Source organism: Arvicola amphibius, chromosome 3 (genome assembly GCF_903992535.2).
Source record: "Arvicola amphibius chromosome 3, mArvAmp1.2, whole genome shotgun sequence".
Classification (NCBI taxonomy): domain Eukaryota; kingdom Metazoa; phylum Chordata; class Mammalia; order Rodentia; family Cricetidae; genus Arvicola; species Arvicola amphibius.
Window position 1 is genome coordinate 171878717 of NC_052049.1, and position 15362 is coordinate 171894078.

Consider the following 15362-nt stretch of genomic DNA (forward strand, 5'->3'; position numbering starts at 1 on the left):
TGTCTCTGTCTCCTGAGTAATGGGATTAAAGGTGCCGGTCACCAACTGTACACTTTTTAAAACGATGAACTTTGTGACACATGCATTTCATCTCAATAAAGTTGAAATCCAATTTGGTTTGGGCGCTAGTTTTCCTAAGTACGCCGTTAACTTTTCTGAGAGTCAGTGGCCCCAGAGTTTACTAGAGAAAAGCGCCTTCTCTTGGGACAGCGAGGCCGCACCCCTTTCCTCGTTTCTTAGCAACCAACTTCCTACTGTACACTTCCTCAAACTTCCCTCCGTCACTTCCGTTTTCAACAGGAAGTGAAGTCAATTCGGCGGCTTTCCCGGGAGTTCAGCGTTCGCCGCAGGTGAAGTAGTCTTCCTGGACGGGTGCTGCACCGTTCTGGCCCTGGGCTGGTGCAAAGGCCCGGGGGTCGCGCGGGACTCGAACACGCGCGGGCCCAGGGCGGCAGGGGAGGAGCCGGCGGTGACTCTGCTGGGTGTCCGGGGTCCCGAGTGTGCCTGTTCTCCCAGTTGCTCAACCCCAGCTCTAGATCTTGGATATTTCTGCTCTCCTCCCGCAACTATTCAGGTCCTGCGTTTGAAGGAATACGCCTCACAGAAAACATTCTCCTGCCGACTATCGTTCACGCCCAAGTCCCTCAGAGCTCTGCCAAGACTTCTCTGGGATCTGTCAGCGACTTTTGAGTTGCCAGAGGCCTGGGGTAAATGTTTCCCTGAGTGCTAAACCTGGGATAGGGAGGCAGTTCCTGCAAAATACGGGATTGAGGTAACTTGGGGAAGTTTGCATTTTGGCTTACTTTTATTGAATGGCTCCGGCGGGGTTTCTTGTTTCAAATCAGAGGAGTTTGCCTTGGTTTAGGTGGTGGGAAGCCAAGCAGGGATGAGGCTGGAGGGGCCCAGGTGATGCAAATTTTGTAGATTTTAGTCTGACCCTCTCAGGGATTAAGTGGTCCATTTGTATCAGCTGATTTGTTTATAAATGTGTTTCCTATCTGCAAGTAAGCTGAAGATTTCTTAGACAAGGGCTGAGTCATACAGCACTTTTGGGACTTTAATAGCCCCCAAAACAGTGCTGAACGCAGTGAAGGTGCAGTCATGCTTTAGAATCTGCATATCAGTGAATACACTTTAACCTCCTTAGTTTAATGTTGAAGGGGTCACATTGGGCTTAGTGGAGCACCAGCACTTGGGAGGTGGAGGCAAGAGGATCTGAAGTTCAAAGTCAGTCGGCTATGTAGGGGGTTTTATGCCTAGCCTGGGCAATGCAAGACCTTATTGCAAGACAAAAAATAAAAATAGAAAACGTCATAAGGCATCTATTTAAGCATAGCTCAAGATAGGTGGTGGTGGCGGCACACGCCTTTAATCCCAGCACTTGGGAGGCAGAGGCAGCCGGATTTCTTGTAAGTTTGAGACCAACCTAGTCTACAGAGTGAGTTCCAGGACAGCCAGGGCTACACAGTGAAACCCTGTTTCAAAAACCCACCCCAAACTAGCCAGCCAACAAAACTCCAGAACTTCTAAAACACAGTTCAACTCCTGGACTGGATGACACAAAATAGCGCCATCTTTTTAGATTAAAAACATATAAAATTGCCGGGCGGTGGTGGCGCACGCCTTTAATCCCAGCACTCGGGAGGCAGAGGCAGGCGGATCTCTGTGAGTTCGAGACCAGCCTGGTCTACAAGAGCTAGTTCCAGGACAGGCTCCAAAGCCACAGAGAAACCCTGTCTTGAAAAACCAAAAAAAAAAAAAAAAAAAAAAAAAAAAAAAAAAAAAAAAAAAAAAAAACATATAAAATTTAGACTCTCTTTAGGTACATTTTCCTGAATTCAATTCTGGGATGCTTATTCATACACTCAGTAGAACATGTTGTGCCTGTCTTTTTGGAAAAGGCCATATAATGGCAAGTCCATTGCTTCTTTGTTTCCATTTTAATATGCATTCTGTCTCTCCCTTTCCCCATCTTTTTAAATAGGAATTACGTCTTGCTGACCCAGAGGTACTGGTCATTATGGGAAATCAACTCGCTGGCATTGCTCCTTCCCAGATTCTCTCTGTAGAAAGTTATTTCTCAGATATCCACGACTTTGAATATGATAAGAGCCTGGGAAGTACTCGTTTTTTTAAAGTTGCCCGAGCAAAGCACCGGGAAGGCCTGGTGGTAGTGAAGGTCTTTGCAATTCAAGATCCCACGTTGCCTTTAACGAGCTATAAACAAGAGCTGGAGGAACTGAAAATCAGGCTTCATTCTGCACAGAACTGCCTACCTTTCCAGAAAGCAGCAGAAAAAGCGTCCGAGAAGGCAGCCATGCTGTTTAGGCAGTACGTGAGAGACAACCTCTATGATCGCATCAGTACCCGTCCGTTCCTAAACAACATCGAGAAGCGCTGGATCGCCTTCCAGATCCTGACAGCCGTGGACCAGGCGCACAAGTCTGGAGTCCGACATGGCGACATCAAGACCGAGAATGTGATGGTCACCAGTTGGAACTGGGTTCTTCTAACGGATTTTGCCAGTTTTAAGCCCACATATCTTCCAGAGGACAATCCGGCAGATTTCAACTATTTCTTCGACACCTCGCGCAGGAGGACTTGCTATATCGCTCCTGAGCGGTTCGTCGACGGTGGTATGTTTGCCACCGAGCTAGAATATATGAGAGATCCCTCAACGCCACTCGTGGACCTAAATAGCAATCAGAGAACACGGGGAGAGCTGAAGAGAGCCATGGACATCTTTTCAGCAGGTATTTGAGTCGGTCGGTTTAGCTAATTTGCATATTTTAACTGTCAGACACAGAAATCTAGCTTTTTGTAAGTTGTCAAATTTCCAGACATTCCTTAGCATGCCTTCATACACTGTTTTCAGATAGATACATGTTTTCCTCCGGGGCCGTGCTTAAATGATGAGAAAAATTCAAAGTGCTTTTTATCCATCTAAACATTCAAAACACACGCTTCGCCATGCTGGCGGCGTGAAGTACATCTCGCCTTGTGTTTGCTCTGGTGGTGATAAGCGGAAGATGTAAGGATGTGGGAGATATGTAGGCAGGCAGTGCCGGAAAGGCCCCCAGTAGGGCGATGGCATTCCAACGGAGGCCTCCCAGTGACTGGGAGTTAGCTTCGGTAGTTGGTGTCAGGCAGTGCATGATGCTCCTACAAGGCATCTATTTAATGTTGACATTTATAGCTGTGCATTTTTTCAAAGTACTGGTTGAGTCCTTCAGTGGTTTTGAGTTTTGTTGTCTTTGTATATTCATGTGTGTGAGGGATGCATGTGCAGGTGTGGGTGTATGTATGCAGACACACATGTACAGTGGACAATACCTGAGGAACTACACCTTACATTGTAAATTAACTCATTTCTGTTCATCTATGTATCTCCACGAGGCTCCTGGTTTACTGGTAAGGTTCTCTGGCGTCTGTCTCCTTTGGCAGCTACATGACGTCTCCTCTACTCTACTTTCTTTTCTCCTCTATCTCTGTTTGGAATTCCTGCCCTGCTTTATTCTGTGCTGCCATAGCCCAAAGCAGCTTCTTTATTAACCAATGGTAATAAAACATATTCACAGCATACATATGGAAATCTCACATCAGACAGATTTTTTCAATGGCCAAAATTTGGGGGAAAACATCCTATGGAGTTTGTATTTTAGTGGGCACAGAAACAGGCAACATAAAATAGTCCACAGTGGGTACTGGGTGGAAAAACACTAGTGAAAGAATATGGAGGAGCTGTAGTGGCTTTTGCAATCTGATTTCGTTTTTGTTTGTTTTTTTCTGAGACAGATCTCTGTATCCCTGACTCTTTTAGAACTCACTTTGTTGATCAGGCTGGCATTGAATTTACAGAAATCCATCTGCCTTCAAAGTGCTGGGACTAAGGGCGTGTATCACCACACCCAGTGGCTCTTGAAATCTTAAACAGATAATTAAGAAAGGACTCACTGCTGACTGCCAGTGAGCTGAAGGAGGTGGAGGTCAGATCCACTAGTACTTAGGGCGAATATTCTTGCCAGAGGGCCCAGCAGGTCCAAGGCTGTACATTATTTTTTTAAGGGTCTAAAAGACTTAGTAAATGCATGTCATATAATGACTCAATAAAATTGGTGTGTACAAAAAACCAAAATTGCTTTGTGCTTTTGAGAATGTAGGTACTTAAAAAAATTATTGAAGGTTAATGCAAAATGGTTGAATTATTATTTCCCTTTTCTTCTAATTTGCTCCCACATTTTAAAGCACTTGGTATATGTTTGTAATATTTAGCACTACAAGTGAAATTTACTCATTGGTTATGTGCTGTCTGCCTTTCTAGGAGGGGAGCTTGTGAAGACAAGATTTTACCACACAGTGCTAGTAGCGCCTGTTATAGGCAGCACCTACTACTTAGTAATTCTTGTGAACTTAGTGTTGTGTTTCTGTACTAAAGGGTTCCTTGTGACTTTTAAACTCCTTTGTGTATATATTTTTGTAAGGAGAAAAAGTGAATGATTGTCATTATTATTATACCCTGGCGATCAAGCAATTAGACAATGTTTAATATTGCATTAAACATTTAAATTCAGTTGATTTTGCATTTTGAGTGTTCTGATTTTTCTAAACTCTGCTCTGTATCATGTGATCTCTTCATGTCGTTCTAATAGATTTTGTCTGATTTTCCAGGTTGTGTGATAGCTGAGCTTTTCACAGAAGGTGTACCATTGTTCGATCTCTCTCAGCTGCTGGCTTATAGGAATGGACATTTTTTCCCTGAACAAGTGCTAAACAAGATAGAAGATCGCAGTATCAGAGAATTGGTAACTATGTTGCAAATATTTGCCGTACAGTTTTAATGGGAATGTGTCCTTGCTGTCCTGGAACTCACTGTGTTAGTTCACCCAGGGTAGGCCTTCTGCCAAGTGCCAGAATGACAGGCACGAGCCACCACGCCCAGTCCCTCCTCCACAACAAAGTTGGAACAAAACCTAGTACTGATAAACATACCTTTGATACCTTATTAGAAAGAAATATACTGTTTTCCAAAAGCACATTTGACATTAAAAGAAAAAGACAGAAAAATGAATCCATTATTCCATGATAATCTTGACTCTGCTTTGGGCGGATTTGGAGGTGGGCGGAACTCCCGAGATAGAGCTTGCCACTGAGGCAGGAAGAAGGCAGATGTCTGCTGTGTAGGGGAGCTCAGCCCGAGCAGAGCACAGTAGTGGATCTCTTCTGTGGAGACAGGTGTGGTCCTCTCTGGAAGGGAGCTACACAGTCACTGGGTTACGGTGTGTAAGGCCATCTGGTCGGATGTCTGCATCGCTGTTGGAGGCGCCTTTTTTTTTTTTTTTTGGTTTTTCGAGACAGGGTTTCTCTGCAGCTTTAGAGCCTGTCCTGGAACTAGCTCTTGTAGACCAGGCTGGCCTCGAACTCACAGAGATCCGCCTGCCTCTGCCTCCCGAGTGCTGGGATTAAAGGCGTGCGCCACCACCGCCCGGCTGGAGGCGACTTTTTAGAGTAACTGACACTGTGCTAATGACCGCAGTGTGTGTAGAATACTCTGCAGTATTCTGAGTGGAGAAATAAGCAATCTGGTGGCATAGGCCTGCAATCCCAGTTATTTAGGAGGCTGATGAAAGGGAAGCTCAAATTCCAGGCCTGCCTGAGGGTTCAGACTGTGTTCAAGGCCATTTTGGTGAATTCAGCAAATCCCTACCTCAAAATAGGAGGGCTGGGCTGTAGCTCCGGGGCCAGCACAGGCCTGGAATGTGTTTGCTGAAGGGAGGCTGAAAAGGGAGTGTAAGGTCCCGGCCAGCCTGGACTGCTTGAGCACTGTCTCAAGAGCAAAGTCAAAGCTGGGCGTTGGTGGCACATGCCTTTAATCCCAGCACCTGGGATTCAGAGGCAGGCAGATCTGTGTGAGTTCGAGGCTAGCCTAGTCTACAAGAGCTAGTTCCAGGACAGGCTGCTCCCTGGTGTGGTTGACTCTTTCCAGGCCGTTTAGCTGAGCACCTTCGTGTCTTTGGAGCTACATTTTCTTGATTTGACAGTCAGTTTGTTTATTAATCTTTGAGGCATTAATGCAAATATAAAAGTAATTCTTAGGTCATTTTACCACATGGTACATTTGATTCCCCTAAATCAAGTACTAGTTTCCGGGTTAGAATCCTTAAAGGAAGCCAAAATTGCAGATAAACGTCGAAACATTGAACTGTTTTTTATATATTAAAAGAGTTTATGTTCTTATATCAGGTATATTATTTACAATGTTTACATTTGTTCCAAGGAGGCCACTTGATCTTTCCTGGTTGCTCAGCCCCGAAGTAATCACACAGAAACTGTATTAATTAAATCACTGCTTGGCCCATTAGCTCTAGCTTCTTATTGGCTAACTCTTACATTTTAATTTAACCCATCTCCATTAATCTGTGTATTGCCACGTGGCAGTGGCTTACCAGCAAATTTTGGCGTGTCTGACTCTAGCGGCGGCTCCATAGCTTCTCTCTGACTCCGCTCTTCTTCCTTCTAGCATTCAGCCTAGCTTTCCCTGCTTCCCTAAGTTTTGCCTTGCTATAGGTCCAAAGCAGTTTCTTTATTCATTAATGGTAACCACAGCACACAGAGGGCACCCCCACATCACACATTTTCTCACATTTTTAAGTATTTTATTTCCTTTTAAAATTGTGTGTTGTGTGTGTGTGCTCACTCAAGAGCATGTGAGTGCAGAGTTCAGAGGTGTGTGTGTGTGTGTGAGCGTGTGTGTGTGTGTATGTGTATGCACGTGCGCTCACTGAAGAGCATGCCAGTGCAGAGTTCAGAGCTGTTCAATGCCCTCTATCCGCCCGGAGTTATAAATAGTTGTGAGCCACTCTCTGTGGGTGCTGGGGGCTGACCAGGTGCTCGCAGGTGCTGAGCCATCTCTGCATCCTAGTATTTATGCCTTTGAAGTGCTGGGACCTCACACAGGACCTCACCCTCTGATGCCGTGCTCCATCCTTGAGCTACGTTACCAGCCCTTTGATTCTCCTCTGGACTAAACTACACTTAAGCCATATACTAATCTTTTGGATTTGTGGTAGTATAGTTTAAACCAGGACTCCTAGTTGCGGCTCTGAAATGATATCAGGAGTCCTATAATTTCTTCCAGATTCGTGTGTTATTTTGTTTTTCTCTGAAGGTTTGTTTTTTTAATAACAAATGTCAAACAGGGTGTGACCTCTTACATACTGGACTCTCAGCACCTTAGTATGTAGCGTCCTGTTGCCTTCTGAGAGACACAATTAGTTTGTAGTTCTAAAAAAAAAAAAAAGTAGCTGAAAATGGTGGTGTATGCCTTTGATCCCAGTGCTCAGGAGAGGCAAAGGGTGTGGATCTCTGTGTTCCAGGGCTTCCTGGTCTCCATAGTGAGTTCCAGGCCAGCTGGGGCTACATGTTCATGTACTGTTTAAAAAAAAAAAAAAAAAAAAAGGAATGGTCAGACGAAGAAAATATCAGAATTACTTCAGAAATCCTTTAAATCACATGTAATTGTCTTCTAACGTGTGTGTGTGTGTGTGTGTGTGTGTGTGAGAGAGAGAGAGAGAGAGAGAGAGAGAGAGAGAGAGAGAGAGAGAGAGAAAGAGAAAGAGAGAGAGAGAGGTCTTGAACTTGTTACCACAGCTCAGGAGACTGGCCTTGAACTTGTCACAAAGCCCAGGATGTTGGCCTTGCCCAAGCCTCCAGAGTGTGGGGGGTCACAGGTGTGAGCCATCCCATCTGGCTTTCATTTCCTGTTCTAAAATGTACCCTGTTCTCTTTCTCCTTTTGCGTAGGTAACTCAAATGATCCACCGTGAGCCAGAAAAGCGTTTGGAGGCTGAGGATTACTTGAAGCAGCAGCGTGGCAATGCCTTCCCTGAGATATTTTACACTTTCCTTCAGCCTTACATGGCTCAGTTTGCCAAGGAGACCTTTCTCTCTGCCGATGAGCGGATTTTGGTCATACGGAAAGACTTGGGCAACATTATCAACAATCTCTGTGGACATGATTTGCCAGAAAAAACAGAAGGGGAGCCCAAGGAGAGCGGGCTGGTTGTCCTGGTGTCTGTCATAACGTCCTGCCTGCAGACCCTGAAGTCCTGTGACTCTAAATTGGCCGCCTTGGAGCTCATTCTGCATTTGGCCCCACGGCTGAGTGTGGAGATCCTACTGGACCGCATCACTCCATACTTGTTACATTTCAGCAACGACTCCGTTCCCAGGGTGAGGGCTGAGGCCCTGAGGACGCTCACCAAAGTTCTTGCCCTTGTCCAAGAGGTTCCTCGTAATGACGTCAACATCTACCCAGAGTACATTCTCCCAGGCATAGCCCACCTGGCCCAAGACGATGCTACTATCGTCAGACTCGCCTATGCCGGTAAGAGTTCATTGTCCTGATTACGGCTTGTGTATATTTTCTGAATACTGACTGTCATACCTCTTGACTTTTTGATCTCTTTGGAAATTCCTTGTGTGAATTTTGCTCTTGAATTATGAATACACATATCCATATTAATATTTATAGCTAATCTATTCCTGGGGCTCAATTTTTGTGTATACGTGTACATTTAAAAGGATTAGAATTATCAGCTGCAGAAGTGTGCGGTGTGAACTCTCACAGTTTGACTTGGAATAGTACACTTAGCTGAAGGAGGACTCGTGTTTATGAGTACCTGCTTCTGATCTTTCAAAGTTTCCCTGAGCAAACATTCTTATTTCAGGGCAGAACGTTCTGGTTTCTATTGAGAAAGACCGTGGTGTTGAAGGGAGGTTTGAGTTAAGTCCCCATCTTCTTCCTTTAGTTTTCAGGATGTGTGACATCTTGATGAGAGGCATGTCACACACACCTACTTGTTCTGCTTAGAATTCTCCCTCACAAAGCCCAACAGCAAAGATTCATGTTTTTAGCTCCTTGAGCTAATTCTGAATGCTTACCTCACCATGGGAAATATTACTGAGGCATTTACATAATCCATAATTTATATCTATGAGCTAATGGAAAATGGACCTTCTATTTAGAAATCTTTGTACATAATGTAGAGAGAGCACACACGTGGTGATGATATCGTCATGTTTTAAAAGCCGTGTACTTATTAGTTTATCATTTGCCTGTCAGCGTTAATAGAATACATGAAAGCTGGGTTTTGGACACTAGTTTTATATTTAGGCACAAGCCCAAAGGGTTTCTTTTCATCTCCAGTGGTGCTGGCATAGACATATTCTGTATAAAGTGGACTGAAAAGTGGGACTTAATGAGGAGTTAAACTGCCCAGACTTAAGGGGCCCAGGAAGGAGTCTTTCCTGATCATAAAGGTAGATGGCCAGCCCCCATGTCTGTGACTTCTGTATCTGTGGACTCAGCAAACCGAAGATTGAAAATATTTGAGAAAAGTCTTTATTTAAAAATATATAGCTTTTTTGGTCACCCCCTGTAGAACAGCAGTATAGTACAACAGCTGTTTACATGGTGCTGTGTTAGGTGCTGTAAGTAGTTTGAAATGGAGTCTAGAGGTGATTTGAAGGAGTGGGAAGATGTGTCAGAGTGTGCGAGAGCCATGGCACTTTCTGCAGAGGACGTGGCTTCTGCAGAGGCGGTCTAGGCTTCTTCGGCTGTGGATACTGAGGACAGTGCACAGGTAGTCGGGATGTGGATATGTTTGTTTAGAGTTTGGCTTTTATCAGGTATGACCTAGAATTCTGTCTCCTGTCTCTTATTTGTTTAGTGTTAGGGATCAAGCCCAAGGCCTTTGTGCTGCCCGGTACACAAGTATTCTGCTGAGCTACACCATAGCCCCCTTTTCTCCTGTTAGGGTGTTATGGGATAGCATCATGTTTATGCGGTTCTCTCTCTCTCTCTCTGGAATGGTCTATGTGCATGTAAGGGCAGGGGTGGACAATGGGTGTCTTTTTATTTCTGTACCTTCATTTTTGAGATGATCTCACAGTTAGCCTGGAACTCCCTAATCTGGTCAGGCTGGCTGCCCAGCAAGCCCTAGGGATCCCCTGTCTCTGGTCTTCCCAGCACTGGGATTATAGGCCTGTGCTCCCACATCCACCGCTCCACATGGGAACTGGGTATCTGAACACAGGTCATCATGCTTGCGTGGGAAGTACCACTGACTGAGCCATATTCCCAGCCCAAGTTTTTGTTTAATTGTTGAACCTGGCCATGGTGGTTACCCTAAAATGGACAGAATTGCTGTATCTAATAGACTCAACTACAGTAGGGTGGGTTTGGTTTCATAGATGTTACAAAGTAAGAAAATGTGTCAAGCTGTGGATTTGATCTCTAGCACTTAGTTTCAGTTTAAGGTAGTTACTGTATGTTGTTATTCACTGCTGAGGAAGAAGAGTGCAGTCTTTCCTGCTTAGCGTCATAGGTGAAGCACAGAAGCAGAAGACGAGAGGATACAGAGTAGGGACAGAGACAGAACAGTGAGGGACAGATGTAAATGGCGGTCCAGGTGACAGCACCCTGAGGACGGGCCCGTTGAGTGGTGAAGAGTGTCAGAGCAGAGGCAGTGATGCAGGGGTGTGGCCAGCAGTCTCCCCCTCTGTCCACCAGAGCTTCAGGATGTACTTAGCCGTCTAACGATGGCCGATCAGTTTAGTAATGGCTTTTTAAGGCAGTCACGACTCCTCATTTATCTGAAGAAACCGAAACGCAGGCTGTTGAAACAGAAAGCTGGTAAGTGTCAGGCTTGAGGGCTGAGGCCTGGTCTGGCTGATCCCAAGGCCCCATGTGGTGTTAGGTTGGTGCTAATGTTTCTGTGTTAGTCAGGTTACCTTTAAAGGCTGGCTCTGTGAAAGAATGAAGCATGTTCTCTTTTTCTCTCATTAGAACTGGATACTTTATTTTAGACAAGTTCTGCAAATGAAGAATTTTTTCTTGTTTTTTTGTTTAGAGATTGTCATAGATTATGTGATCAGTCACAGAGACTGATTAAGTACTAACTTGCAAAATTCTGCTTTTCCTGTGGATTTCTTGAGTGATATTTAGATGCATAAGGACTTGGGGATCCCGGGCCTTATGGTGACCTGCAGTCTTCAACACTCTGGAGACAGAAGTAGGTGAAGCTCCAGTTTGAGGTCACCTGGGGTACACAGGGCCCTGTCTCAAAAAAGCTAAGGACTCTGGGAGGAAAAGCGGTGAGCAGCTTGAAGACTGGAGGTCATGGTTGTAACTGTTCTGGTTGCATCTTCCAGAAAACATCGCTCTGCTGGCTGAAACAGCATTGCGGTTCCTGGAGCTAGTGCAGCTAAAAACTCTCAACATGGAGAACGACCCGGAGAGCGAAGAGGCAGACGAAGCCACACATCCAAACGGAGACTACGACACAGGTCGTGTTTTTTCTCTTCTTAGAATTCCCATCGTTTACACTGGATTGCTAATGGTAACTTGCAAAAGCTGTCATTTGTTCCTCTCTTGTGATGTGAAGGAGCAGCGGGCAATAGGATCGGAAGGGCCCTGGCACATTATCCTGTCTGTGTCCTCACACACTGTTAAGTAGAGGTGATCCACTTGATCTTGTAGATTGCACGCTTGCTTCAGCCGGAGTCGTGTGAGCAGTAAGCTGCCCAATTGTGTGATTCTTGTTAAAAATGGAAACATCCTTACCAAAGAACCTAAGCCCTTTCTTCTTGCATGACTAATGTTTAGTATCTTAGTTATGAGCTCTTCTGATTCAGTAATTAATATCTCTGGTTTACATATCAAAGTTCCCTGTGATGATTAAATCACCTGTGATAATTAAACTCACTGAGGCCGGTGGCTTAGGTTTCTTTGTATCTATAAAAACTTTGAACAGGTTTTTAGCCAAAGATTCAGAAGTAGAATTAAATCAGCTTAGTGCTGGTTTAAGTTGCGAATGATTAGAGAAGCCTGGTTTATATGTTTGTATGCCGTGGGCAATAGGAAAGTAAAGAGAACCTTTTCAGACAATGAATTTAGCTGTCAGCTTTGGAGGAGCTGGAGCTTCCTTCACCTCAGTGAGCGTGTAGTTTTCTGTACCAGATGCCAGTTTTTCCTGGGTAGCACTGGGCAGTGTAGGATTGCTTTGCCCCTTTTCATAAAGCCAAGAGGTGGCCAAGTATGTGTTTTGTAGCGAGGGAACAATAGGGAAATGGCAAGAACTGTGACCAGTGCTCTCAGATGTGGACTTTAGCAAGGTCAAACAGATGGACAAATGAGGATGAGCAGCAAGTGTGGTCAGAGAGGAAGACTGTTTAGACCATATAAAGAATTTATGATATATATATGAAATAACATGTACATATATACATATACATACATATATACAAAATACATATATACATAAAGTAGATATATGAAATCAACTTTCTCTAGAAGTTACTTGCTGGTTCAGCGTGGCACGTTAGTGGCCTTGCGTGAGTTGATCTTTGGGGGAGGTAACAAGTGCTGCTTCCTGAGGCTTCTTCCTACATTTCCTCTTGAGCTCATAAATGGGGAGGTGCTTTGTGGGATGGTGACTGAGCGCACGGCATCCCACCTACAGACCTGTGACGAGTGGGACAGCTCAGCACACACAGTGAGCTCACAGCATCCCACCTACAGACCTGTGACGAGTGGGACAGCTCTGCACACACAGTGAGCTCACGGCATCCCACCTACAGACCTGTGACCGGTGGGACAGCTCAGCACACACAGTGAGCTCACAGCATCCCACCTACAGACCTGTGACCGGTGGGACAGCTCAGCACACACAGTGAGCTCACGGCATCCCACCTACAGACCTGTGACCAGTGGGACAGCTCAGCACACACAGGGTTTGTGTGGAAGCCTCCGCAATCATTCCATTACTCCATTAGACAGAAAGAAGACAGGTCTGGGGGTGGGTGGGCCATGCCTGTAATTTCATCACTCTGGATGCCATGTTGGAGAACTGTGAGTTCAAGGCCAGTGGGCTCAACAGCTGCATAGCGAGGCTGTGTCTCCACCAATGACAAAATAGAAAATGCTCGGTGACATGCGTGGGAGAAAATCAATCCTCTCTGTTTTTCAGAGCTCCAAGCCTTACATGAAATGGTCCAGCAGAAAGTAGTCACTTTGTTAAGCGACCCTGAAAATATCGTGAAACAAACATTAATGGAGAATGGGATCACACGTCTGTGTGTCTTCTTTGGGCGTCAGAAAGCCAATGATGTTTTGTTATCCCACATGATCACTTTCCTGAACGATAAGAATGACTGGCACCTGCGTGGCGCTTTCTTTGACAGTATAGTTGGTATGTTGGCGTTCATCCTTACGATTATAAATTACTCTCTCAATCTTTCCGTTGTTTTGGAAGATAGGTAATGATATGATCAAGTTCTGTTTAATGAAGAATTTTGGGTATTTTTTCCATCTTCATGTTCTTTTACAATGTAACTGATCAAGGAGCATTTAACTAATCTGCATTGTAGTGACATGAAGAAATAGCTTGTGGTCACTAGGCACAGTGGCCTGAGAAAGTGTAAAGTACCGCAGAAGGGACTGAGGGCGTTCAGACCTGCCGTGTGACCCCGCTGCTCTAATGGGGCAGGCACAGAAGCTACTCTGTTAGGGCAGAGGCTGCACTCACGTGATGCCTGGCATCTGCTCGGCCGGGATAGTAGCTGATTGTCTGCTTATAGTTTCCATAGTTGTCAAATTTTCAACAGCAGACATATTGTAATTTTCTTTTTAGAAGTTTTTTTTTTTTAACTTAAATGTATTTTGTTTGTTTTGTTGGGGATGGGGCGCATGTACTATGGTGTGCATGTGGAGATCAAGGGGTAACAGGGATCTGGTCTTCTCTTTCCACTAGGTGGGACTTGGGGACTGAACTCAGGTCTTCAGGCCTGACATTAGGTACTGTATATAATAGTACAAATTAGGATAATTTGTTTTACATTTAAAGAAAAATCTAAGTATTTCCTAACATTTCTAACTGAGCTTTGAAACTATACTCCAATAGATTCTTATTACTTTTATTCCAATAAATAATTTTGCCAAAATTAATTTGAACTTTTAATTGAATATTTTGAATAGTTAACTTTTGTATTTGTTTTTGGTTTTTGTATTTTGAGAAAGTCTTACTATGTAGCCCAGGCTGGCCTGGAATTCTGTATGCTTTGCTTCTGCCTCCCAGGTGCTGCACTCACCTATTAGTTTTCAATGTGAATCACATTCCGCAGGGAATCTTACATGCTTATGTAAGTGACTGGCGTGATTAGCTATGTGGGTATGATCGTGTGCTGTCTCGTGGACTTCGTTCTGAGACACGATGCTAGCCACTGTCACTGTCACTCGGGTGACTGAAGTCTACAGCTGTCATAGTGTGGATTAGTGGCCACCAACTGCTAGTATGTGACCTACTTAGTTCTTGTTAGTCTTTGTAGCTAGAAGTATAAATTTTTTAAAAATTATTTTATGTTCACTGGTATCTTGCCTACATGAGTGTTTGTGTGAGGGTGTCAGGTCACCTATAACTGGAGCCACAGATAGTTGTGAGCTGCCATGTGTGAGCTGGGGATTGAACCCAGGTCCTCTGGAAGAGCAGCCAGTGCTCTTAACCACTGAGCCATCTCTCCAGCCCTAGAAGTATAAAATTTGTCATAGAAAGTTTGGGTTCCGCTTGGGTACAGAGAGAGACTTTTATGGTTAGCTTGCTGCTGCTGTGATAAAGACCATGAGCGAAAGCAACTCGAGCGGGTTTATTTCTTCTTCCCGCTGACACCCGTCACTGAGGGAAGTCAGGGTGGGAACTCAGGGCGGGAAACTAGAAGTGAGTACTGAAGCAGAGGCCATGGAGGAATGCTGCTTATTGAACCACCTGTCCAGGGTGGCACTGCCCACAGTGGCTAGGCTTTCCCACAGAAATTATTAATCAGGAAGATGACCTACACACTTGCCTATCAGCCAGTCTGAAGGAGGCTGTTCATCACTGAGGGTCCCTTTTCCCAGGTGACCTTACCTTTTGTCATTTTGGCAAAAAAAAAAAAAAAAAAAAAAAAAAAAATTAAAGGGCATGGTCCTACTGCACAACATGTTCATATATACGTATATATACATTTTAGTTTATTTCAGTTGCTGAGTTAAAGAATATGAACATAGCTTTCATAGGAAGCATTCTAGTTACTATTCAATCAACAAAGTGTTCTTTCTATAAACAAAGGATATGAACATGTTTTTAAATTTGTTGACATTTTATGTTAATTTTTACTCCATTAACTTTAGATGATTACATCTAACACACTCCCGGCAAAGAACGGTCATTACTTAATCTTTACTTGTTAAAGCAACAGATTTTCACGTATACTTTTTGCTTGCTAGTCAAGCTTCAAAACTTTTTTCTGATGTTTCTATGTTTGTATTTT

The 15362-nt window shown here is 44.3% G+C and overlaps 1 protein-coding gene across 3 annotated transcripts in view; it reads left to right on the forward strand.

The window, feature by feature from the left end:
* The first annotated feature begins 297 nt into the window (after positions 1-297).
* Pik3r4 (phosphoinositide-3-kinase regulatory subunit 4) overlaps positions 298-15362 on the forward strand; it is a 54419-nt gene continuing 39354 nt past the window's right edge. Inside the window, exons 1-7 of one of the 3 annotated variants that reach the window (XM_038321286.2) lie at positions 298-350; positions 575-772; positions 1985-2753; positions 4669-4802; positions 7800-8382; positions 11211-11345; positions 13028-13249. In XM_038321286.2, the coding sequence (XP_038177214.1) occupies positions 2021-2753; positions 4669-4802; positions 7800-8382; positions 11211-11345; positions 13028-13249 (1807 nt within the window). In that variant the 5' untranslated portion in view covers positions 298-350; positions 575-772; positions 1985-2020. Of the gene's footprint in view, positions 773-1984; positions 2754-4668; positions 4803-7799; positions 8383-11210; positions 11346-13027; positions 13250-15362 lie in introns of all 3 variants that reach the window. The other 2 variants (XM_038321285.2, XM_038321287.2) reach the window with 2 other exon arrangements.